At 32.1% G+C, this 27,285-nt stretch overlaps 4 protein-coding genes, 1 long non-coding RNA gene and 1 pseudogene across 7 annotated transcripts; 3 read left to right on the forward strand and 3 right to left on the reverse strand.

Moving 5' to 3' along the window:
- Window positions 1-2,388: 2,388 nt before the first annotated feature.
- On the reverse strand, window positions 2,389-4,265 carry LOC117207529 (CCR4-NOT transcription complex subunit 6-like). 2 transcript variants are annotated; one of them, XM_033447837.1, is made up of 3 exons: window positions 4,078-4,247; window positions 2,727-3,042; window positions 2,389-2,610 (listed from the first exon to the last, which is right to left on the reverse strand). In XM_033447837.1, exons 2-3 carry the CDS (start codon window positions 3,032-3,034, stop codon window positions 2,427-2,429), a joined length of 492 nt encoding a protein of 163 aa, XP_033303728.1. In that variant the 5' UTR covers window positions 3,035-3,042; window positions 4,078-4,247; the 3' UTR covers window positions 2,389-2,426. The 2 variants fall into 2 exon arrangements, with proteins under 2 accessions (XP_033303728.1, XP_033303727.1); XM_033447836.1 differs by having other exon boundaries at window positions 2,416-2,610; window positions 4,120-4,265.
- A 228-nt stretch (window positions 4,266-4,493) lies between these two features.
- Window positions 4,494-9,347, forward strand: LOC117207525. Of its 2 annotated transcripts, XM_033447830.1 has the most exons (6): window positions 4,494-4,598; window positions 4,670-4,778; window positions 4,860-6,830; window positions 6,920-7,128; window positions 7,195-7,323; window positions 7,418-9,347. In XM_033447830.1, exons 2-6 carry the CDS (start codon window positions 4,757-4,759, stop codon window positions 9,308-9,310), a joined length of 4,224 nt encoding a protein of 1,407 aa, XP_033303721.1. In that variant the 5' UTR covers window positions 4,494-4,598; window positions 4,670-4,756; the 3' UTR covers window positions 9,311-9,347. The 2 variants fall into 2 exon arrangements, with proteins under 2 accessions (XP_033303721.1, XP_033303722.1); XM_033447831.1 differs by having other exon boundaries at window positions 4,535-4,778; window positions 6,947-7,128.
- A 427-nt stretch (window positions 9,348-9,774) lies between these two features.
- LOC117207526 (U1 small nuclear ribonucleoprotein C) lies at window positions 9,775-10,793 on the reverse strand. Its single transcript, XM_033447833.1, has one exon. It carries the CDS (start codon window positions 10,621-10,623, stop codon window positions 10,111-10,113), a length of 513 nt encoding a protein of 170 aa, XP_033303724.1. The 5' UTR covers window positions 10,624-10,793; the 3' UTR covers window positions 9,775-10,110.
- A 537-nt stretch (window positions 10,794-11,330) lies between these two features.
- Window positions 11,331-13,412, reverse strand: LOC117207527 (ATP-dependent DNA helicase PIF1). Its single transcript, XM_033447834.1, has one exon. The coding sequence runs from the start codon at window positions 13,222-13,224 to the stop codon at window positions 11,386-11,388; it is 1,839 nt and encodes a 612-aa protein (XP_033303725.1). The 5' UTR covers window positions 13,225-13,412; the 3' UTR covers window positions 11,331-11,385.
- A 5,637-nt stretch (window positions 13,413-19,049) lies between these two features.
- LOC117207531 lies at window positions 19,050-20,252 on the forward strand (annotated as a pseudogene).
- Window positions 20,253-23,599: 3,347 nt separating this feature from the next.
- On the forward strand, window positions 23,600-25,433 carry LOC117207532. The gene is made up of 3 exons (XR_004487539.1): window positions 23,600-23,708; window positions 23,900-25,056; window positions 25,363-25,433. It is a non-coding gene; the product is annotated as an uncharacterized LOC117207532 (long non-coding RNA).
- The last annotated feature ends 1,852 nt before the right edge of the window (window positions 25,434-27,285 follow it).

Here is a 27,285-nt window from a genome sequence, read left to right on the forward strand (position 1 = left end):
ATACTTACGAACGAATAGAAATTTCCAAGAAATATTTCGACGAAAAACAGCAGATATCCGTTGCAACAGACATTTATCATATATTTTTTTTACAATATAATTTTATTAATTTTTTGTCGGGTAATAGAAATTAAGAGAAAAAGCGTTTGGCTAATTTACTATGAGTAGCAAATAATGACTTTATGCAGTTAGCTTCATTATCATCGTATAAAATAGAACACGCAACCTTTTCTCTATCAGTAAACAACTTTGCCACATTAAAGAGTAAACAGTAGGAAATCGATTTACTTCCGTAGCTCTTCCGTGGGGTTTATTAGGAGCTTCAAGTAGCTAGCTGCTTCTTCCGAACGTTAAGGATTATACTTTACCGGCGAGGTATGTACTTTAATTCCCTTACAAATTACCAATGAATCTTAATCTTTCTATAAAAACAACTACTATTATGATATCTACAAGTTCAACATATAATATTCTATACACTCGCAATAATTGAGTAATACAATGAATATTTTGTGGAGAAAAATGTGAATGCATTATGCAGATGTTAAAGATGCTAGAGTATTCTTTTATCTTTCTGAAACAGCACAAACGTGAAGTGCAAACAGCACAAAAGTGTCATCGATAACAAACAATAGTCATGAAAGATATATACCATAAAAGAATTATTATTAAATATTTATATAGGCAAAAACAAGGGCCAAGTGAAAAGAATTGAAAAATGCAAGCAACTATGTAATAAATCTCATAAAAATTGCTACATTGTATATCTATGTTCCTTCGATATGGATCATTCTGATTAGAAAGCTTAAAGAAAAGAAACCTATAGATTTTAGATATCGGAGAATGATTCACATACGTTAAAAAATTATCTTCTTAAAGATCTGCACACTGTGAACGTGATTTTAAATAGAAAAAAAAAGAAAGAAAAAACGACCCTTGACACAAAGATGAAGCGAAGAAAGTGGAGGACGATGATGACGAGGTAGTATCCTCTGGAAGAGGAAATGACAGGCATAGTGCCGTAGTGCCGAATAGTAAAAGTCGGAGAACAATGGATAAACGGAATGGTACAGCCGAGACCTTTCAGGCAATCGGGTAACTGGCAAAAATTGTGAAACACAATGGATAGAAGAACGCCTTCCCTTCTGGTCCGCTTTGCAATTCCCCCACGTTTCACCGAGCATTCCCTAACGTAACCACTTGTACAACTCAACGCGCCTGCGCCCCGGCACACCCACTTGACCCCGAAGTTAAAAGAAATTAAATTATGTAGGCTCTAATGTGTTCTCCAAGGCATTAAATGGTCTTCATAAGCTCTGCGTCGACATCACGAAATTTTTATCTTCCAAATGGCCACTTTGCATCGGCGATATTTTATTTCTAATAGATTAACGCAACGCGTTCTATCCGCGCGTTAATCTTCGTGACAATTACTGACGGCGTTACTTATCATAAATCAATGATTAATACGATTAATAATCGCCACTTGAAGAGGTTGGTAGAATATTAGGTACTAGAACGATGAAGAAACGAAATAGAAATGTCTACAAAAAGATAAATAAGAATTACAATAGACTTTCGAGAAACTTATTATAGAAAATACATAACTTTCTAAGTCCGAATGTTACTTACTGTGCACTGACGTTCCATTACAATTTTGATATAAAGTAAATGAGATACCTTATCACGATTATAAAGGTTTTAGTATTGTTTGTTACAATTAGTGAAATAATACAGAGAGAAAACAAATCGATTAATTATGCCGAAATTAAAATTTGTATCTTTTATTTACACTTCTCAGCTATTAATTAAAATAATTTATTTGGATTATAGTGATCGACAATCTCTTTTGCTCAATTTTCATTCTTTTTTATTATATTTTTTAAAAATATTAATATTCTTATTGAATAAACTATAACCACTTTGTTTGCATAAAATTGACAAAAGATTGTATTAACACTAACATGTTAAGTATGTATATACTTAATTCGTACATTTGTCGTTTAATGGGTGAAATTTTCATTATACTTAGAAAATATTTGCAATTATTATACCTCAACAACGATATGTTATATTTGAAAAAAGTTTTTTCAATGTTTTGTATAAAAATGTTGTTATGGAAAAGCAAAAGGTAACTCGAGATTAGCATGTTACATAGGAAGTAGACATATACAGCCATCTGGTGGCGCATTACTCAAATACATATAACAACTGTTAATATCGATCAACGATGACCCTAGTTAGCATGTCATCGTCATTATTTATCATTGCATGCTAATAGCAAATAAACAAATACAAATTAACATATATTACGTTATTATATCACATTATATATAAATATTATATTAATGAAAACAAAATTAACTAACGATATTAAGCTCCTCTACAAGATTAAATATGATTCATTAAGTAAACGATTGTTTTAATCACATACCTTGTAAATTGTCCAGCATATATGACAGCAGCTTGTGAGTCCCAGATGGTTCTCCATATAACGCCATTATTTCCTTGCTAAGTGGATTTCCCTGAAGTCCTAGCACTTGTAATTGGAACAATTTTCCTAGTTCATATGGTAACACTCGGAGGTAATTTTGGTTTAACAACAATTCTCTGAAATATAAACGAAACATCAGAATAAGATACACAAAAAATTTAATATGCGTTCAATTAACAATTCACGTTATCTTTTTACCGGATAATAGATATAAATGCAAATACGATCATACCTGAGGTAGATGAGGTCCCCCAGTTCAGCTGGCAAACTCCGTAATTTATTGCTACTGAGATCTAAAGTACGTAAGTTGACTAAACGTCCGATCTCAGATGGTATCCTATGTAAACTATTATCATTGAGATACAAAGCCGTTAGATGAGTCATTTGCCATAAATTTGGGCTTAAATTTCTTATACTGCCTGTTATCTCCAATTCTGGCCAATACGATTTCTTTCCAGAGTTTGCATCCTCCATAGACATAAGAGTATGTGTACGACGTTGGGCGGAGTTTTCATACTTGTCTTTATGATTGCGAGACATGTTAAATCCTACACAAATATTGGAATGACATTTAAAACTATTAAACATTACAATTACATAGCTATAAAACATACAAATTATATTAAACAATAGAAAATTAAACATTCGCATCAATGAAAATATTATATAGACAAATATTTTTTTAATACTTCTCAATGTGACTACAAATGTTACATAATATATCAAATACAACAATTTATGTACATAAAAGTCTTAATTTATTTGCAAGTGCTAATAACAGAGTAATTTATTCGTTTGTATGTAGGTTAATTAACCCAAAATAAAAAATATACAATATGAGGAATCTTTTGTAAAAATTTAAGTAAAATATAATTTGTTATACAATAATGTGGTTGTATTATCAACTGCGTGTAATGTTTATCACATCAATTATGGAATTCTCCATTTTATATTGTGCTTGATTTATTTTTAAAATTGTAAACATTGTAACAGATATTCCTCAGTATCTCATTGACATTATATATGTTCAAAAGAAATAAGCTTTTAAATACAGAAAAATTAATTTGGAGTAATACATAAAACCATTTGACATACAATCTTATTTCATCTTTCTTAACACACATATGCAATATTTTATTATCTAACATATTACATTACTTTAATGAAAGACAAAGTATTGTGTATGTTCTTTGTTTTGCTGATACTATACGAACAGAACTAAAACATATTTTTAAAAAGGATACAGACTTTTTCATATTTATAACTAAATACTTTGTATTATTAAAAGAGAATTTATTCAATTCAGAATGCATCATTCAGAAATTCTATGAAAGTAAATTCATAACCTATGAAGTAAAAATGTTCATTTCTGAGTGCTTAATACCCGAAACATAACCTCATTACCTTTTACGAACGTAATGATCAAAAGATCTATAAGAAATGTTAATATAATTTTTGAATAATACTTCAAAAAGCAGTTTATTTTTTAATGTGGACAATCTTTCATCTCTACACAGTTCATATGCTCTGTACGACAAGTTTCCGCACTAACATACATTTCTCTAACCGGATAGTTTCCCTACCTTTGAAATTTAATACGAAACCCGAAGGAAACTGTTACGCACCTTCATCTACCTCTTAGCACACACAAAACGCACGATGTGTTGATACCGAATGAAAATTTACGCGTAAACAAAACTACCTTGACAAACACAAATCCTCCATTTATCAACTGCACTGATCGCAAACTATAAGTGATCGTGATTGGTCGTGTTACCGCCGAATCTTCCCGAAGCAGCCGACACCAAACGATCGCCTTAAATTAAAATTTTACTAAAGCAGAAAATGTCTAGGGACTTTAGAAAATAACTATATACACAATTGTTTTCATTTATAGAATAAGATAGAATAAATAATCTTATATTAGCATTTATATAAAGAATAAATTTCAAGTTTCGATTATTAAAGCATGCTTTCATTATATATTACATGTATATCTACTATAGGTGCTCTCTATAGGAAGTAGTAAAGTACTATTTCAAGTACTGTAAACTATGAGCTTTATCTTCTTAATAGTAGGTAGTAGGTAGATCTTACACAAAAAGTAAGTCAAATATAAATGTTGCGGAATATACCCATGTGTTTTTGTTAACAACGCATAAATTCTTTCTTTAGGATATCAATGATTTCATCTCATACCTATTGCAAAATATACTTTTACTTAGCATAAAACTTTCTTACTATCCAAGCATACAAATAAAGATGGAATACAATGTCTTTCGTGGTGAGAATATTTTCTGATGTAACCTTTATTACTTTCACTTAATAATCGAAGAATTTTAATAAATTGATTTGAATTTTGCAGATTATTGTAAGGCTGAAAACAGTGAAGATGAAGAAATGAATCATGATCTACAATCACGGTTGTATGCTGAAATTTATTATACTTCAAATGATGTAGAGAACGTGGATAAAAAATCGAATGTTAAATTAGAAACTATTGATATAGCCGATAACAAACTTCGTACAGATGCAAATACTAGTAAAGTTCACAGTTTTAATAATACTCCTAGAAAGAATGATGTTGGTGGAAGTTGTAGCGAAACTTATATAAAAAACGAATCAGAAAATAATTCAACATCAATGGAAGATGATAGTAAACCAGATATTACTTCTATTTGCTTTAAAAGTACAACTGAAACGTTATCTAAAGATATAGCTAATAAAAGTATCCCCAGTGTACCTTACGTGAAAACGTTAAAAGAAACTGAAGAAAATATTGAGTCTGCAAAGAACAACAGGCAATTAACATGTCATAATGTAGAATGTGGTAAAAGCAATTCAAATAATAATACCACTTACATTGTTGAAAATAATGTAAAACCAGAAATAAAAGATGAAAATGAAGAAAAATTAGAAACTGTACAATGTCTAAATAATGAGACAACTGCAAATCAATTTACTCATCTAAATTCTACAAAACATGATGATGATAAGAACAATGAGAAATGTCAGAGAATTGTGTGTAATGAAAAAAACAATGATGAAATTCTTAAAAAATATGAATTTTCTAAATCATTTATCAATAAACTATATCTAGAAAAATACGAGAAGTTAGAAAAGAAACTACAAGAAGTGGAAGAAGAAAAAGAAAGAAGTTTAAAAGAGAAAGAACAGGAAAAGATAAATATTAAAGAAAATCAGCAGAGACAAGTCATTATTGAATATGATTCACATGACACAAAATCCATATATGAAACAGAAACAGATACGAAGTACAAGATACTTTGTAGAACTGACAAACTGCAAAAACCTATCAATTATTGCGAAGAAATAACAGTGTTAACATCAGACACAGAAAGTGATTCTGAAGAATCCATTTTAGAAGTACCGATTCCGCCAAAACCTCAACCACCTATCATAAATTTACAGGACTCAGATGAAAATTCTGAAACAACAAGTAGTGACAGCGATACAGATGAAGAATCTTCATTCGTTATAAGAAAGAAAAATAATTTGGTAGAAAATGTTAAAAAGAAAGATACTATAATTGACCAAGAGTCAGATAGCTCTACCTCAGTTATAGATTGCACTAATGATGAATCAGCAACAGAAGATATAATGTTAAACTGTACAGAAATACAGAAAAGTGCATCAAGTATAAAAGAAATAATGGAAATGAATAAAAAGGCTCAATCAGATCAATATAATAATAAAGACAAAAGCTTTTGTGAAAAAAATAAGTCTATTGTAAGAAATGAAATTCATACTAAAGATCTTACTAGGCCTGACATGTTATATAACAATGATAAACACAATACATTTGAATTTCAATCGCCATTAAAAACAGTTCACAATAAAGATGTTATATATGAAAGAGACAAAAGTGAATCAGATAATTTTGCAGATGATGTAATGGTATCGGATTTCCTTAATTCTGAAGAACTAACTTCAAATAGAAATAGAAAGTATTTTGCAGAAGATGTGATGGTATCAAATTTCCTTAATTCTGAAGAGTTGACTACAGATAAAGAAAAGCATCTTGAAAAAGATGTAATGATGTCAAACGTTCTTCATTCTAAAAAAGTGACTCCAAATAAGAAAAGGCATTATGATGGTGGTAATGAACCTTCTACAAGTGTAAAACAAAGAAGAAATACAGATAGTGGATTTGAATGTTCCAAAGAAAATTTTGAACAACATAATAGTAATGATAAGAGTAATCGAGAGTGGGAAGAATATTTTTTTCGCCCTATGTCGGAGAAACTTAAAGCTTTCTATGAATCTCAAGGACAAGAAAATTTTGATGTAAAGGAAATTCAGAGTAAGATGTCAAGTAAGTCATTGAAAATTAATGTAGTCCTATTTTGTTTATATATATAAATTTATTATTTTTAAATATTTTTTATTGTAAATAAATTATAGAGGATCCAAGACTTTGGGCTATTTTAGATGAAGACTTGATGCCTGATTTGTTCAAACATCAGAGATACTGGTACATGAAATGTACTAATTGCCACCGACATGGTCATCAGAGACATAATTGTACAGAGCCATATAAACCTATTCGATGTCATATGTGTGGTGCTCAAGGACATACAGAAACTCGATGCCCTCAGAAAATGTGCCTCACGGTTCGAAGATATATCATAAAAATATATTATGTGATAACTGTATAGTAATATGTTAATTTTTTACAGTGTGGTAAAAAGCAAGGTACATTTAGGAAAACTTGTGAGGCTTGTCGCATACTGTATTGTAACATGTGTAATGCTATAGGACATAAATCAACTGAATGTCCAGATCTCTGGAGAAGATTTCATCAAACAGTGAGTTTGTTGTTACATACAGTATAAATATTTTATGAAATTATGCACAATTTAAATATAAAAAGTAATTTTACTTGATTTTGTTTAATTTTAGACACGAACATCTGAGATAAATATACCAGAGAACTTATCTGAAGTTATGAAACCTGCGGATTTACTTTACTGTTGTAATTGCACCAAACGAGGACATGATTCTTCTACATGTAACGAGTATCGCTGGTCACAGCATTTCCCAACACCAGCTTTTGTATCAAATTATACAAGTGAATTAGAATACGAATATTCTGCTTGTGAAAATACTAATGAAGATGTAATACCATTAATTAAATTAAAAAAGAAAGGTGTGACATTTCTTCCTGATGAGGTTGATTTAGACAGTTCTGGTGTTGTATATTCATATGGAACATATTATACAAAAATGCCTAGTGGCGAAGAAGCTAAACGAAAACTTTTGACTCTTGATATTCATCCTTCTCACATAGCAGGTCTTTTAAAGGGTCGCGTTTCTCCAATTTTTTTGGATGAATTAACAAAACTAATTAAATTTGAAATTAAAATATATTACAATATAGATAACGAATTAATGATAAGAGTTCGATCTGCAGTACATCTGCCTCAATATATATTAGAACTTTTCCTTTATTGGCTTAAACTACATGATGAGGATAAACTCTTGGATATTACTATAAACCTTCCCCGTAGAGCAAAACAATTGCAAAAACTTTTGGCAAAAAAACTACACGAGTTCGAACAGAATTTAGTAGATCCAAACTATATTTGTAGTCAAATAGAGGAGCTAAAAACATCAATGACTACTATTAAAGACCTCGCAGTATCATTTTCTGTTGCAAAAAAAATCATAGATTATCGAGGCGATTTGATGAAAGTGTACCAGTCAAAACCTAATCATACTCATCTAGTAAGGAGATTAAAAAGAGCCATGAAACATCTGAAAAAGGTTTCAGGCACTGAAGTGTACATGTCACAATATTTGAATATTATTGTTCTTTACAATAAAATTTTTGTACCTCGTAGATTAACAGACATCGAATTAAAGCGTTTTCTTGCAAGATATTACAAAACAAGCGTGAAAAAAAAAGATGGAAAGAAGAATGAAGCTAAGAAACTAAAGAAGAATGAAGCTAAGAAACTAAAGAAGAACAAACTTACACCTTATAAAGCATTAATAGAAAGTTTACGGGAACATAATAAGGAAGAGAATACTATAAACAAGAGTGATGCATGTTCATCAAAAGATATTGAAGCACAAACTATAGAAATACCTAGCATTGTATCCATTGAACATATTCCAACGAATAATATTATCCAATCTAATGACCAAGATGTAACATGTAATACAAAAAACGTTTTTACTGAAACACACACTGCAGAAAAGAATGTTACCGAATTTACTGATGATACTACACAATCATCACATAATCAGGATATTTCAAGTAATCAAATGACAGATCTTATACAAAACTCAGATGTAGTTACCATATCTTTTCAAAAATCTACACATACCAATGTATCACCCAGGACAACTAAAAATGTACCTTGTGCCAAAGTAAAACCCTCAGGGAATAACAAAAGAAAGCAATTAGAAACAGAAAATAGTAATAATAAAGAAGCAAAAACAAGTAACTTACAGGAACAAAACAACACAATTAATTCTGAAATAAGTGTTACAAAAAAGAAAAAATCTAAAAAAGCAAAAAAAGCAAAAGCAGACCTTGAAAACAGTTTAGAAATTATGGAAAACCAAGAAACTGGAACTGACACATCTTTAGAAAATAAAGCTAGTGAAATTATAAATGAAGCTCTGGAATTTAATTTGCCATATATGAATAAAGCTGTTGAAGAAATTAGGAAAAGAATAAATGATAAAAACCTTAAACAAGAGCATATTGATACTTTGCTAAGACTAATAAATTTGGAAAAAGATCACAGGAAATATGTAAGTTCATTTTATAATTATTTACAATGAATTTTATTTTTTAAAATACGATGTTAATTATACGTTATTATTAAATGAATAAAATAAAAATCTGTTAGCATTTCTACACTTATTAAAATTTTTGTCCAAAAACATTTTTTATAAAGTTACAAGAAAACTAAATAATATAGTCTACTTTTAAGTAATAATTTTTATATAAAACCATATACATGTACAGAATAGTGCTACACGGTATATAATTATACTGTAAATGTATTTCCATTTAAATTAATACTTTGTAAGTGGGTAGCTTTTACTGAAGACTGTTGACTTTGTAGGTGTCTCGCATACAGTCGTGTTAAAGTAATTTTAAGTTTCAAATTTGTATATCTAAATGATAAACATGAAACAGATATCAAATTTCATGTTTATTAAAAAAATTAATATATACAAATTATCTTTGCTTATTTCTTTGTAAATAAAAAAGAAATTGTTTTCAAGCAAAACGAAACATGTATCTTATATTTCTTATCCTGTACATATTTATTTCCTAAAGTATAATTATATTTAAATACAGAGTTTTACTCCGATTGATCAGTTATTATATTAAGTATAAAAATAACACTAAGTACTGAATTTTTTCAATTTATTTTTACTCTTAAGAAAAAAATGTATGATTTGTTCTGTATTTCAACATCTTGAAAATATCTTGTATCATAGAATGAAATTTACATTTTAGTACATTATGTTCATATGTACATATTGATATTATACTGGTAAGATATGCATATGATTAATGAGTTATGTCAATATAATTAAGATAATGGTATGAATTATATATATTCTCTTCATTATTTCTTCATCGGTGGAGGACCTCCCATAGGTGGTGGTGGTCCGTTCATTGGTGGTCTCATTGGACCCATAGGTCCCATAGGACCCATCATTGGCCCCATTGGCCCCATAGGTCCCATCATAGGTGGCCTCATGCCCATCATTGGTGGCATTGGCCCATGTGGCCCCATCATCATCGGGCCTCCTGGACCCATAGGGCCACCAGGATGCATCCCTGGAGGTGGCATCATACCTGGAGGACCCTGAGGTGGTACTCCAGGACGTGGTCCAAGATTTGGAGGTGGTGGAATTGCTGCTCCTTTGTTTGCTGCAAAAGGGTTAGATGCGATTTTTCCAGCTTTGAATGCCGCCGTTGTTGCATCGATTAGGTGTTGTGCTTGTTCCTCCATCCATTTCTGATAGAAATATTTAACATTATCCTTGTGTTTACGGCCCTGACAGTGAGTTTTCCGTACACTCGGCGAATCATGCGTTAGGTACGTGTCACAATAATCACAGTAATATTTTGGCATTGTTTCTCCAACTATATAACGTAAGAACGCGTATTTCTTATAATACGTTGCACAATTTCTTTGTAATTGTATGAATTTCTCTCACAACTGAATGTTAATACTTTATTAAGGTTATATACACGCGTACTTATTATTAAACTTTGACTACAACCTTCAACTATAATCAGAATGGACAAGTTAGTCGAAAAATTAAAATTCTATTAAACTCCATCTGTTGGTGCATAGAGTAAACTCTCGTTCGACGTTCTGTTGAACTCAGCTTAATTAGTTAATTTCATTTAAAATAAAATTATCTATAAATTCTATAATCTTATGATAAAGGAATAAAAAGAAATGTTTACATATTTTTTAAATAAATCTTATTAGCTTATTTTTACAAAATAAAATTTACATTACATTATTATATAACAGTTTTCTAATTATTTCAAAATTTTGATCACAATAGTCTTAACCACAAATACATTAATCCAAAAAATCAATTCACGAAACTGTGCGTTATTGTATTAATATACATATTATAATTATAATAGACAAATTTTAATAGATCCCTAATTTCAATTATCTAAACAATTTTTTATTATCTCTTTTACAACCTTACCTCTTACACAAAATTTTAATAGAACTAAATAGATACATAATTTTGTACGTGGATTTGGTAAAGTCTCTGTTTACAATTTTATCATCTAATTATGTGTACTGTATTTACCATCAGAAGCAAAATATAACACTCTTCTAATTGTTTGGATATCTTAAATAACCGAATCATATCTTTTGCTTCTTTCCTAAAGGAATCATTTCCATCTCTTGTATATTTCTCCTAAATTTTTTATAAAACAAAAGAACATCTGAATGAGCCCATACTTGTTGTTTATTAAAATCTAATACTCTTAAAGATTGCAAACTTTGTGCCCTTGAAAGGGCTACATATGACTGGCCAGCATCAAAGACTCTTGCAAGACACATTTCAACACAATCTAAAGTTAAGCCTTGACTTTTATGAATGGAAAAAGCCCATGCTAATTTTAATGGAACTTGTATCCTATGAACAATACTCCCAGTACTTGTTTTCAAATTCCATTTTTCTAGCTTTGCATGATATTGAATACCAGATTTAAACTGGACTACAGGTATATTCTCTACAAATTTAATAACTACCCCCCTTGCACCATTCACTAAACCATTAGCAACATTTATATTTTTTAACAGCATTACTTGGGCACCTATTTTTAATACTAATTTATCAGGAACAGCCAACTGCTGATTCAATGTAGCAGTCATTGCTGAATCAGAGTCTTGGGCCATATAAGTTTTTGATTCATCTTTTAACTCATCCAGTTGAAATTGATTAATTTCTTCAGCTTCATTAACATGAGAACAAAGTCTGGTTGCTAAAATGCCATTACTTTCTATCTTCTGTTTAGCTGTTGCTTTAAGTTTTTCTGCAGTGTCATCCGTCACTCTACCTATCCTAATATTATTTAAAATCCTAATAAATTCAGGATCCGTTTGTCTATGAACAGTTTGTAATTCATAATTAAAATGTACACATTTTTTCCATGCGCTACTTTGAAAACAAAACTTAGCTTTGTTTTCTTTTGAAACTGGTGGTAATTGAAAAAAATCCCCGCACAATATCAATTGTATTCCACCAAATGGTCTTTCGTTTCTACGAATATGTCTAGCTACAGCTTCAATCTTATCAAAATAGTCTCCATCTACCATAGAAATTTCATCTATAATCAGATGTTTTGTTTTTCTCCATGAAATAGCAGCAGAATTGCGAGAAGCCATTTGAAAGCATCTATCTAAATTCGCGGTTCCTAGTCCGATTCCTGCGAATTGATGCAAAGTTATTCCACCTATGTGACATGCCGCTACTCCTGTGCTCGCTGTAGCCATCGTGACATCAGGTGGAAGAGCTGCTATTATTTTTTTCAATAAAAACGACTTTCCAGTACCTGCGCTGCCAGTAAAAAACACATTTTTACCACTAAGTACCGCATTTAAAATTTTACTTTGTTCTTCCGTAACCTGTCCTACAGTTGGATTTTCGTACAGTTTTTTCGCAGTAGACGATTTCAGTGCACTTTCATCCGACCGTTTTCTTTTTTTAGCAGCGCTAGGGGATGGTGTCGTAATCGTTGCACGCGATACAGCGATAGTCTTTTCTTTAGCTTTATTTATTTCAGTACTTGTAACAGGACTAATTTCTAGGAACTTATTAGAAAGTAGTCTCTCCTTTAATGGATTTTTTACTACTTGATCCGACTGACTTGACACTTTAATATATAACGTTTTCAAAAAATTAATTAACTGCGATGTCGGTGCGTTGGATAAAAACAATGTACAATTTTCTTCTTTAAACTTGATAGAAGCTTTACCTTCAGTCATAAACTTATTGAAAACAGATATAGATCTCAGCGATAACTTCGTCAGTAAACTTCCTTTTTCTGCACGCACTTCGATAAAAATTTCACGAAGATTATTTCTGATTAAACGTAAAGTTACTGTTCGATGATTTGTTTTCCTCAAAATCGAACCTTGTGAGTTAGTCTTTTCGATTGTAACGGAACACGTCACTGAATAACTATCTTGATCCATTTCTGCTTATGAAAATAAGTTGATTAAATTTAGATGCAAAATTAGTTGATCAAATGTTAAATACGATATTTAAGACCTTCTCGATTCATTGAAAACAAGAGAGTTACAAACTTTTCATACAAGAATGTACTGCGTTAAACAAGTACGTATGTATTATTCATATCCCCTGACGCCATGATCAACTGTTTTAGCGCGATATTTACGCGCCATATCCTAGGGACATTTTTTACTCTTCAAAAATAGTTTTTTACATTTTTTTTTACAAGGGAGTTTATTGAGTCCAGAAAATACAGATTTTAAGTACATTATTCACAATAAACATGAATTTTTGTAATGGTATGTTAGGCAAAGGTACCGATACGCGGCGGTACGACGTAGCCATGCTGTATTATGTGTCGGCGCTTTATGATAGTTCTTCACTGTAAATGATTGGTCGTTACCACGGTCATATGTTCCGATGCGATATCGCGTCGTCTATGTGGATCAGATCTAAATGCACTTGTTATTATGTTTATCTAATTAATTGCTAATTATCGGCTATGATTGGGTATAAGTAAATAATCAGCAGGAGGTTATTCTAAATGCGAAAATAAGTAAAAAGTGTTGAATAAAATTTCTTTACAAAATGTTTTGTTTTCGGGAGAAATAAATTTGAAAATTAATTTATAAACTGAAAAATTATGTTTCACATTTTTTCATCATTTTTTCATCTCCCGCGTCTTTAACTTTTGCATGTATGTGGGTTGAATAAAATGAGTTTTAGGAGGAAGCTTGAAATACTAGTACTTTCTGAAAAGGTGAATGTAATTGTGCCTTCGTATGAAGCTTCTATATGTTGAATTTTCCTTTGTTAAACGTCTTTTACCCGGAGATTTTGATAAGTCGAAGCCTCTGTAACTCGAAGAATTCAGCTCTTCCCTGGAGGTTCGAGTTACCGAGATTCGGTTGTATTCATATTGGACCTTAGACCTGCCACGACCACGCTTCTGAAAGTCACGAATGCTATAGTTATACTTGCAGGATGCCGAGGTATAGATAACTCAGAGACACTCGAGCCCACGGTGCTCCGTGTGATAAATTACTAGAGATGAGAAAAGAGAAAGTCTACTGGTAGGCCCTCGTGAGGTCTTGAAAAAATTGCTCACGAGGTAATCTCGTGCTAGCTAGGGCTAAATGGGTCTTCGAGGTACTTGAACTTGGCTTCAGTGGTGTACAGAATCAATTTTTTTTAAGCGACTGGACCAGTTTAGCCTGCAGTGAAAACGGTTCCATGGTGATGGATTACATATCGTGTACAGGACTCGATTGTATAATGGATACAACATTTTGCCGAATTTAGAGAAAGGGAGCACGAGTGAAAGAGAAAGGGTTCCGAGAGTCGACTGGATGAAAAGAAGTACATCGGTTGGACGATGTTAATGCAACAACGGAACTTTTTTATTTTCTATCCTTATTGAATAAAACTTTTACCAATGTAATCCTGGTTTTTTTCTGATTAGAGCAAGGACCAAACGCAATATAATTTGAAGCATATTAGCTTATTTAGTGATATTAACTTATTTTCTTTCGTCTGTTATAAATACGTGTAAATATGATTTAAACTACATCGTGTTTGGACTCATTTTAGCCAGAAAAATCTCATAAATACGGTAATAAAATTTTAATTTTTAAAAATTCAGAAATAAAAAGGTTTCATTATTGTCTCATAGATAATTAGTATTTTTTCATGGACGTTTGAATTCGGATCAGATTACGCTACTTAGCCCCTTGGGGATAACAACCGATCAATTATGGGAAACATAGTGGCGATCAGTTGTAGAGAAAATACTGTATTATCTAATATGTATTAAAATATAGTATAATACATATTGTAGTATCGTGGACGAGGGGCCTGGGGGGGGGGGGGTGTCGTGCGAATTATAAACAAGCGGTTGCTGAGCATGTGCATGATGGGGCGTAAAGAAAAGATATGAGGCTAAGACAAAAGACAAAGGGTTCCTAAGGGACATACATGAATTAACGGCAGTATGAATTGAGAAGCCAGAGAGTGCGGATTGCGTTGTCGAGATAGTATTGTTAGCGTTGTTGAGAGAGAGTTGAATCCGTGTTGACGAGAGTTGTTAATTAACTATAATACTTTGTTACGATTAGTTCATGTTAAATAACCATTGTTATCTGTTTAATCCATTTATTATTGATAAACTAATTTTTATATTTACGGTACTACAATATTTAAGACGATAATAATTAATATTATTTGACGTTAACAATAAGTAACGAGATAACAGGCATATGTAGGTAAGATTCAGACAATACAACTTAGAATAAAGAAGGCGTTAACTCCAAATACAAGCATCGTATACGCATAGTGACCATCAAAAGTCTCTGCCTACACAAAATATCACATAATATTGCTTTATTAAATAACGAAATTAAAAAAAATACAAACCGGCTGCAAATAAAGAATTGTATAGAAGTATTAGATTATTGCATAATAAATATCAGATTTCAAGCTCATGTGCCGCTACATCACCTCCCTTCCAGTGATAACGTTTTTTCTTTGTTGTACATATGGTTGTAAGACTTCGCTCGTCGTTTTTCGTGTGCGGTTGCGAGAGTTCGGTATCTGCGGATTTGTCGTTTCGATGCGGGGTAAAGCGTCAGCCGCTTGTTGTCAAACCCGTGCAGATATTGCGCGAAATCTTCGATATTCGGCAGTGGATACCTGTCGGCACGGTGCGAGCGTTCAACGCACGATCGCCACAGGGTCGTAGGCCTCCGTTCTTCTTCAGCATGATGTGCAGAGGCGATACCCATGAATTTTTTCAATGGCCGCATCACTCCTTGCTCAGTCATTGTCTCAAATTCCGTCTTCACCTACTTGCGTCGATCGGAGGCGAGGCGTCGAGGTTCGCTGAAGACGGAAGGGCCGGGCATGGTTTTTGATATGATGTAGCACGCTATGTCATATTTTGTCTCTACCGAACGAGTGGACGAGTCGCGTCCGAAAATTCGACGAGATGTCGGTGATACGTCGACTCGATAGAGCCACAGTCATGTCTGTGTATCGTGTTGTCGATAGGTTGCTGGTCTTGTCGCTGTGGCGTCGATTTCGAGGGTCGACCAGTAACCCATAATGGCTCAAGAAGTCCACGCCGATGATAGGCGTGTTAACGTCCGCTACCGTGAAACGCCGTTTCGTGTTCGTCGTAGTGGTAGGTTCCGTTTCCACACTCTCATAGAGTCCGAGTCTGCCAGTCCCCTTATCAGCTACTTTTTATACTGCCCTGTCTCCGGCGGGTCGAACAATATGTCCCGGACTAGCTGCACATGCTGCGTTGTAATATTTGTGACGGCTGTTACGTACCGCGACCCGCACGATCCGTAGCGCGAAAATAAAATTGATAATTTCTTGCAAATCAAGGTAATTTAAAACGTTTATTTGAAACCGTGTTTAGAGTATTTGAAGTGAAAGGCAGTTAAAGCCGCTAAAAGCTATATCTTGCGAGAACTTACCTAACTACGTCTTTATATTTACCTAATTATGTTTTTATAACGATATTAAGACAATTTAAATTGTAAACAAAGTCGGCAGTTGAACAAACGTTGGGGATCTTCCCAAATGTTTTTAAAAGAAAGATCCCGACGTTTTTTCATCTCCGACAGATATAAATAAGTGTAGCGACTCAGAGGAGTCAGTAATAATAACTATTACCGTTCGTCTATCGAATATATTAATTACCGCTCGTCAACCGAATAATTACCATTATCTATCGAAGAGTTAGTTATCATTTTGTCAACCGAAGAATTTTATATCCGTCAGTCTGTCAGTCAATTGTCAATATCAAAATCGAGTAAGATTTGAATAAATCATTACATATTGTAAATTCACTTTCGAACAACTTTAATCCTTTCCCGTGCCAGTATTCCCGCACATAGCAGGTTAGCCGAAAGTGGAACTTATTGCCAGTTGCATTAAACGTCAGTTAACGCTACCTTCTCGTCGGCAATTAAATAGAACGTAACAACGGCAGCGTGGAATTTCGTCTTGTCGCTAGTAATCCGGGCAGCTTCGAATTGTGACTCTAGCATCAAGAACCATAGCGCGACGTCGTGAGGCCAGAACGGTGCTACGCGGAGCGGTGTGTTCAACGCATCTACTCGATCTTGCACGATCGATACACGGTCGGCTCCGCTTCTACTCGATCTTGCTCGATCGATACACGGTCGGCTCCGCTTCTACTCGTCATAATGATTGTAACACATTCACTTTGAAATTACTTTTCGCACGTCAGTGTCACCACTTGTGGAGAATGGTTGGTTGAGTTCTTATTTAAATGACGAGATATCTTCGTATTGAAAACCGTCAAATATATTTTAAAATAACAGATACAGACAATGTTCGCTAAGATACTCGGTACAAACTGATTCGCTAAAGACTGTGTATAGATCGCTAATAAGCTCTAGACTGAGTCTGATAAACTGATATTGATTTGCACGACTGACTGACTTCTGGAGAACATGGTCGTCTATTTATACTAGTCGAGGGAGTACGGAAAATTCAAATTCATCTTCGTTTGACGGTTACACGTAGCGGTGGCATTGTTTTGTCCGGAGTTTATTTATTACTACATTATGTATGTCTTAACGATGTTGATACTCCGAGGCAAAACAACAACATGATTTGAATTGCCCTCTATCTCATGTGCCGCTACAAAGTTTTTATTGCGTGAAGCTTTTAAATTTTCCAGTTAGAAGATTCATTCCAATTAATAACTAAACATTTATTTTAGAAATCGTGCAAATAATTGATTGACATAAATATTTGAATATAAGTTGAAAATTCGTAATTACTTAAATACGTATATTAGTTGTGTAGTGTATAGTTTCCTTTGCATTCTATTTTCCAAAGTGCGTGTATATTTCCTAATTTCAAAAAGTCTTTAAATAATAATTTGATGCTTTGTATTCTAATATTTTATAGATATTTCTTATTACATCGTCTAACACTTCTACCAAGAAAGCAACAGTTAGTTAGTAATTGTAAATTCTATCATCATGAATTACGCTATTCCATAAATAATACCATGTTGACATATACATGTAACCTTGAAAATCCTAACATATAAATACTTTATCGTATTCATTAATGAGTAATATACTAACTACTTTTTTCTGAAACTATGTTTTCAAAGACTATTAACATTTTAATGTCTTATAGCATTTTACAGTGATCGAAATAAATAAAAGTCTATCGGTACTAACAATAAATAATTTTTAATTTAACTAGTTTAACTAAGTTCAAACTGTGATACCAAAGAAGATGATGCGGAGCATGCGTTATTCCACTGCCCTAGATGGATATACGAGAGAACAGAATTGGAGAATTACGTTGACACACCACTGTCAACCGAGAATTTAATCGAGATGGTGACTAGGAAGGAGGAGAATTGGACGAGGTTCCAGGGATTATGCAGGAAAATCATGCAAGCGAGACAAGTACAGGAAAAGAACGTTGAGAGGAGAAGAAGACCTGCGTGAAAAAAGGTAGATTAAATGAGGGGTACACACCTAGGGCTAACCCTGAAGTAATGCCGAAAGGCGATTCCGGGGTTGGTATTTGTATCATAAGAAGAGTGGATAGAGGTGGGCTTTTTAGTGAATTTGGCGTACATAACCCAGTGACACATTTTAAAATAGGTTACCATTATAAGATTTAAAAAAATAGCTAAAAATATCTTAAAACAGAAGAGACAAATTTTGAAGTTTGTTGACTAGGAAATGTCATGGTAAGGTATACTTCGATATTACTTTTACTCTCGATAGACGTCGCCGTCGTTGCTGTCGACGATTCGTCTGCGTACGATTATACATTGAGTAAAGACATAGCCTGAATTGGAGTTTTGAAGGTTAGGATAATCGAAATTGTCATTACCACCTAATAACAAAATTCGCAATCACTTAGTTGCCAACCCAATAATTCATAGCCATGGTATTATTTTTACTAATTTATACGTATACAAAATAGATTATCTTAGAAAGACTATTTGAGTGTGTTGTTGTCTTTTATAGGCCATTGCAATGAGAAAAGAGTTCCTGAAGCCAGAGAAAATGATGCATCCAAATAGCAGAAAGTCTATCGCTATTGAGAAAAAAGTCAAAAAGTAAATAGAATTACTATTAAATTATGTGATTTTGTTATGTACATTTCATTTATTTTATATGATTATATAATACTTTTGTGTACTAAAGAAGGAAATGGACAATGTATTTTGTTTCAGAATATCAAATAGACAGAAAGCAAAAATGTCCCAAAACAAAATTTGATAAAAAAATTGATAAAACAGAATTCAATAGGAGAGAAAATATCGTGGGTCAGAAACAATATGATTCCAGGTGTGTGTCCCTATACTCCAGAGTTAACTGCAAGTTTGTTAGAAACTGAGGTAAAATAAAGATGTATGTATATAATGATACAGAGATTGTACATTAAAGATGTGATTAGTTATAGTTCTATGTTTGATCCAAAGGTACGTAGCAAGAAATGATGAAGAAATGGAACAAATTACTATTAAAAGATCTATAGGTAGCAACAGGAGTAGACAGCATGCCAGCAGGGAACATATAATTAGAATAACCAAGTAGAAAGAACTAGGAGAATATCATACATGTGGAATAGGTAAAGAATTACTGCCAAATTTATTTTCAATATATTCTGATATACAAACCCTCCTTTATTTTTCAGAAATTCCTGATATTTTAAATGCAACTCAGTGTGAAATGTTAATGAATTGGAATAATGAATTACAGTGTGTGAATAATTTTAAATTTATAAGGTTTGGTGAGAAAGATTTAAACAAAGTATTAGAGCTAAGAAAAAGAATGAAAATAAGCCATGTTAGACTATCCAAATTTCTATTAGCTATGCCTGTAAACAGGAAGAATTTATTAAGTAAGTCAATTGATTCAGATGAAAATAATCAATCAACAGAATGTGTAATGGAAATAGAGCAAATTCTGTAGATATACGTCTTTTTTACTTTCACCTCTATTTAAAAAGAAGAAAACAGAAGAAAAGCGAACAGTTTCGTCCTTTTTTGTTTGCGAAATGCTAGAGACCGCATTTTGTCGTGCTCTTATCTTCCACGAAAAAGAGTCACGTCACAAGATACAAGAGTACGATAGAAGAGAAAAGAAAATGTTCGATTGTGAAATATTCAACAAAACTGAAACATGTAGATGAATCACGTGCACGTCATGAATATTCTGCAACGTTTCTTCGCCTTCATTTTTTTCGCTAGTTGTTCCATTATTTAAGAACGAAGATATAGTAATTATTTTCAAAATTATACATTTCAAAATGGTAAGAAATTCAATATTACAATGATAAATATACGATTTTAAAAGCTTTTTAAATTTCTTACATACTTAGAATTAATCAAATAGCTTAGTATATAAAAGAGTGTACTTATGTCGCATGTTATTAATGCGGCTGCGTTCGTTGCAACAATTGTAATTCCAAGGAATTTCTCTTGAAGATCGCAGTGAAGAATTTGCTTTGTTAAATTATTACTGGTATACTTCGTCAACTTGTGGCATATTGATACAACTTGTCAATCATCACTTAATACCTTCTCGCTAATAAAAACAATTCGTAACTATTTAATAATAAGCAGTATATTCTTAGTTATTTAGAAATTAATGATGTTTACAAATACGAATATGTTTAAAAATTATAACGCAAACACATATATTTCATTTTATGTTTTGCTAATATATCTCTAATTTAGATTAAATATCTGAAGCTTGGAAGAAACTTTTAAAACGTTCAATACATCGCATACGTTTCAAATTTAGTGCATAGTTCTTAGGTTAGATTACCTTCGCCTTCCAAAGATTACTCTTTAGTATATGGATTTAATGCATCATACAATAACCTCTCTTTGTCAGAAAATTTTGTAAATTATCTATGTGATCATAATCTTATTTCATGGTGGATATAATACATTTGATGGACTATATTTAATTTTTATTTTATATCACTATTAATAGAATAGTAAGTAGAAAGATTACGTATATGCTCTGCTACATAGTACGAATAAGCATACAATTTTTTATATTTCGCTTCTAACAGCAGTTTGTAATTCTGTAATTATCTGTCTTTACATAATACTTAAAATTCTCATTTTAAAATCATAATGAACAATATGTTCATTCTGAAAATATTTGTTAAAATACTAGATTTTCTTCAAGAAATCATGTTTGTTAATGTACGCATATATATGTGTGCACTTTAGTGTTCAAATTCTTATAGTAATCTGGTTTGAAAATGTTCAGTTCATCAGTTCGTAAAATGTAAGAAAATTTTTACGACATTTGGTATTTCAATTTCTCGCGCGCATTGCATAGAAACGAAGCCTCGCCGCCTCAGCCAATCACGAATCGGCTAGGCTCACTTTTAGCCTCGGGGCCGCTAAGCAGACCGGTAGGGGAACCGGGCTGCCTGGCACGGGGGCTCTGGCGACGAGACGCGGTGTGACAATGGCCACACACCGCTCCATCAGCGGCGGTATTTGGCGCGCGGGGAGGGGGGGGGGGGTCGTTGCTACGCTCACACCGGTGAGTTGCTACACTCTTGACCGCAGCCGGGACGGTCATCGTGGAGGTTTTAGTCGGTTGGAGTCCGACACTACCACGCCGCTTTCCCCAAAAGCGGCCTGGCGTTCGTGCGGATTTCCTCCACGTAAATATATAAAAAAAGCCCACTTTTAGCGGGATAGCACCATTCTACTGTCGAAGAGCGAGTCTTTTTCTGTTTTCATTTATTGATAGACCATTTGATCGTTTTCATTTCCGGTAGCTTGTATCATAAACTTTTGAAACATAAGTTCGATATAAGTTTATTATAATCTTTGATTTTGTTTTGTACATTTCACTGATTAATTGCAGAAATGAATAATGGAATAATTAGCATTCTAGTCCATGCTTTTTCATACAGTAATGTTTAGTAACGTTTGATTCATGATATACACATTTATGATATGACAATCATATATACTATATATATATATATATATATATATATATATATATCAATCGTATAAATATACACATAGACATGCAATATTTAACTTAATATGATGAAATTATACGTAATTCTATGGTTTTTCTTAAAAATACCAAGGTGGATTTAGACGTAATTAAATAAAAAATCATTACTTTTAGAGAGAGTTCAAATATCTTCAACATTTTTTTATTTTAAATAATATTTTTCCTCGAGCTGTACTACAAAATAGAGTTTTGAACAATTCGATAAAATAATTAAAACATTCTCACTTGAAATTAAAATAAAAATTGAAATATCTCGTATATTATATGAATTGTAAATTCTCGACGAGAACATCGCAGCGTCACCAAATCTTTGTCAACAACTTTTTGTTTTCACGAGAGCTCTACAATATCAGACACGTGCAAACACGTTTCGATTCATAAACAATCACGGCTCTTTCACACTGTTATCGCTCTATCCTCGGATATGTTTACATATAGAATTTTGGTTTGTCACAAGCGTTTTCGAATATGTACAAAAAAAATGTCGTCTATAAGTAAGAAACGAGCATCCGCAGTAGAATTCTTTCAGATAGATTGTATTACATTTAAAATCTTTATAAATACTTGTCAATATCAGGAAATGTGTTACAAAGCACAAATAATATTTCAAATATATTCTATTATCGTAATATAATACCTGTTTACTGACGAATAATTTAATTATAAACAGCAGTATTTTCTGGAAAAACACTCACTTTCCCCATGCTTCTCTGTTAATACAGTTTTACTTTCGGAAATTTTTTGTGACCGTATGCAATGCAGTCTTAGAGTCAGGGTTTGCTATGTAACGTTTTTATAATTTAATATTTTATAATCAGATTTACTTTTACGTATTCAGAGGCGTGCTTTGATAATAGGATCGCCTAAGGGCATTGCCAGTAATATCTTATTCTATTACACGTTATGTTTGAAAAAATTATATCTTTCCAACTTTCTATCTATTAATCAATTTTGTTTAATCAAGTGACAACGTATAAGCGCAAATATCTTCGTTTCAGATTCATTTTTATTCGTCAAAATGATATTAAATCATTTGTGTTTACTCTCTATACCTTTTACGTTCATTTTACTGTATTGTTTTTTGTTTTGGAACATGATATGTCTATTACTGAAAACATATCCTTGAGTGTAAGTGTTCCAGGAATTTGACGAATCCTACCCGTGTATACACGGATAGTTGACAACTCTAGCCCCCTACTCCTTCCTAACCCAAACTCGTTGGGTAAATCGCGGTGCAGGCTGTCAGTTTAGCGTGGACAATCAGAAGAATTAGATGTTTATCCATCCGTGTTATTTCGCGACAGGTGGCTTTGGCACTTTGGTAGACATTTTTCTACCGTTCAAACTCACACTGTTGTTACTTTCATTTAACTGTATGTTTTTTTTCAATACTTCGTTGTAATCTATTATTTAATTACCTTTGTTTCTCCGACTGTCTTTTTGGTTGCCGGTAGCTTGTACAATGAGTTTTCGAAACACAATTTGACCATGATCATTGTTTCATTTTCAAATAATTTATTCTTTTTATACATTTGTTTTAATATTTCGCTCTTCTTTTGTGCAGATTACTATTATTTGATTCTGAGGGAAGCTTTGATGTATTAGAGGGATGCTGTGAAATTCGAAACGACGGGGTAAAAGTCAAAAGGACGCCATGGTGATTAACTATATATTTAATAACTTTTCGTCGAAATGTGGTAATATTTATGCACTATTAGATTAACTCCATTTCTTATAAATATTTCGCGATATTAACGTAATTAATATCTAATATAACAAATTCTGAATTCACGGTTTATTAAGAACACCAAGATGAAAAATTCAAGATAAAAGAAATTATTTTTTCTTCCGAATGTATTAAATTATATTTCCGAAGAAATTAAATAGATTGTTTAACATAAATTTAACATAGATTCTCTCGATTCTGTTTCATTTGAGTAAGAAATTCAAATAACTTTATTTTTCATTATTCGTAAATTGTCTGTAATACAATATTGTCTATTAATTTCGTCTTTCTCAACAATTTTTATTACATTCGAGAAAGTACGTTACCACAGACAAGTCTGAACAGTTTCTGCGCATCGCGTTTTTTTCGTATTGCGCAGCTTTGTTTACCGGTCAGAAAAAGTGCGCCATGTTGCATTAGAACGAAGTCACGTAATGCATAAAATATTTGAAGTTATAATGGTGGACATTCAATTTGGCGGATAACTTTTACAAATCAATCGTATTATGAAATATTCATATACTAACGATATATTTTCTTTCGCATTCTTGGTATAATATTTATATGTATATTTTCGTGCTCTTGATATGATATATGATTCTACCTATGGTAAATAAGTAATAATTCGTAGTTCTAAGAAAGCAGAATTTTCGTAAACAAATACTCGACAGAAAAAAGGAAAAAATTCCCTTTTCTTATCCCTTACCTCTAATAAAGTTTTTCTTTCAGAATATTTTTGTGTCCGCGTAATGCGGTCGGTAGAATCAGTGTTTGCTGCGTTAAATCACATTTAATATCGATTTAGAGCATAATAATTCTCATTAAATGTGATTACAATAATCAGACGCGAAATTAGAGTCAGTGTGTTCGCCGATTGTCAGTTGACATAACGGACGCGTTAGTCTAGTATTCTTTTTTTTTTTGTTAAATATTCGTTTTGGTAGTAGAGTAGCAGGTCTCGCAAGAGGATAAAGCCTTTCCTGGAACTCAAGAATGTAAGTATTGTCGTACATTGTATTTTAATTTATTTATCGAACTAAAATCTTAAAATTTTGCTCTTGAAATACGTAATAAAAATGTTTGATATCGTTCAGAAATCGATAGAGTCTCAATTTCTAAGTCATTATTATGTTAAAGTTCCACTTTTTATGTAGTAATTAAATTTTATTAAAATTTCAATTCTTTTTATTATTAAAATTTCAAGTTTGAATAGAGTTTTATTTTTCATTGTTTTAAGTTTTCTAACAATCACAAGTACATTTCCAAGAACAGATTATAATATTTAATATGTTTTGTTACAGGTTTTTCATAACTTCCATTTTTTTCTTCTTGTTTGGGAAAGATGTAGCGGTGTTTTAAATTTAAGCATGTAAGAATCTTCACACTTTGTATTTTATTAACTGTATTTCTTGTATTTCGCTGTAATTGTTATTAATTAAAAACTAATGTCTGGTTTTAAATTTTCATATTAGAATTTCAATTTCAATTCTAATTAGAGTTTATTATAATTTTAATTTCTTTTTCTTTTTAATTTCGTTTTAAGTCCTGATAGAGTTTCATATTTTATTATGTTAAATTTTTTGATCAACCGTCACATTTCTCAAAACAAATTATAATGATTCATATTTTGTTAAAAGTATGTCACTTCTTTCCCTTCTTCCTGTTCTCTGGAAAGGACCTAGTGGTGTTTCAAAAGTCAAAAATGTAAGTAACTATGTATTTTTTATTTTATTTAAGTCGATTCCTTATATTTCATTTAATAATTAAATTAAATAATAATTAAATGATTTAAAAAATTAAATTTGATTGAAAATTTGACAACTTGTAAATTTTTCATTCTTAAATTGAATATTATTATTAAAAATTTTTATACAATAGAAATTAGTCTTTTATTATTTCAATCTTTTAAAGTAATTAACACCGTCATTACGAGTAAATTAAAATATTCTATGCTTTGTTACAGTTTTCTTCCATCGATTTCGACGATTCCAATTTGATGATGACTTGATGACGAATCCCTTGGATCAGAACAATATCGAGGACAACATTCTTTACATCTAATCGTGAGTCGCATGCGTTTTTGTTCCCCCGGTCACTCAATCATGTCGAAGGATGAAAGGTCCGAATCGACACGGGTGATTGGTTGTATACGAAGAATTTTTGACGAGCATAGTGACTGCGGCTCTTTATTATACCCGTGAGTAGTAACATTTTTGTTTATATTTTATTTATTAGTTTAGGATAGGTTTTCTTGCACACCGTGTTTTTAAATGTTAATGATAATATATATAATATATATATGTCGGACAGCGGGATTTCCCGTCTTGAATGCTGGGAAAACCCCAATACTATAGTCAAGACTTTTATGATAGCTGCGTTTAAGCAATAAAAAATAAGAAATAATTTTTAATGTTCCAACCTGGCTTTATGTCAATGGGTTCGGGTTCAAGGTGACATAGCGGGTTATTAGACGTAGCCACGGTCACGGGAGGGACGTGTACCTGACAGAGGTATGGAATGATTATATGACTCTCCTTAAGAACAAGGATTGACCCGAGAAGTGGGGACAGGAATATATAAGAGCAGTTTCATTGGGATGAGTTTGTTAGTTAGTCGTTGGACGAATTACTGATTGAGTTATCCGAATCGTGTATTACGTTGGTACTCGTCATCCCGTAGACCGTGGATTCGTTATCGAACCTGAATTCGTTGCTACCATCACCTCGACCATCCTATTGCCATTACTCATAGCCTCTTGTAGTGTCCACATTTGTACCGATAAATATTAGCGACGGTAAAGTAAGTAAAGGTTCATCGAACGCCCCAAAATGCCAACCTGACTCCGACATATAAATATTATGATATTTACATATTACAATATAAAGTATTTTGTCTAAGTAATATAATGTTGATGATAATATAATTACATATTATATTATTAGATATAAATAGTATATATATGCATATGATTGAAAATTACACAATATATTAATTATAATTATTTATAAAATCAAATTATATTCAATATTACTATATATATTTATAAAGACCAAGTATCCATGTGAGCATATATATGAGTATTGAAATAATCGACGAAATGACTTCGTTTAAGTATTTTGTAGTGAAGAAGTCTGATACCTTCAGACTTCGTTAATATGGAAATTCAATTATGATTGCGATGGTATGGAGCAGTTTTATCATTTCAGTATACACGGTATACTTAA

Source organism: Bombus bifarius, unplaced genomic scaffold (genome assembly GCF_011952205.1).
Source record: "Bombus bifarius isolate JDL3187 unplaced genomic scaffold, Bbif_JDL3187 scf7180000008035, whole genome shotgun sequence".
Lineage (NCBI taxonomy): Eukaryota > Metazoa > Arthropoda > Insecta > Hymenoptera > Apidae > Bombus > Bombus bifarius.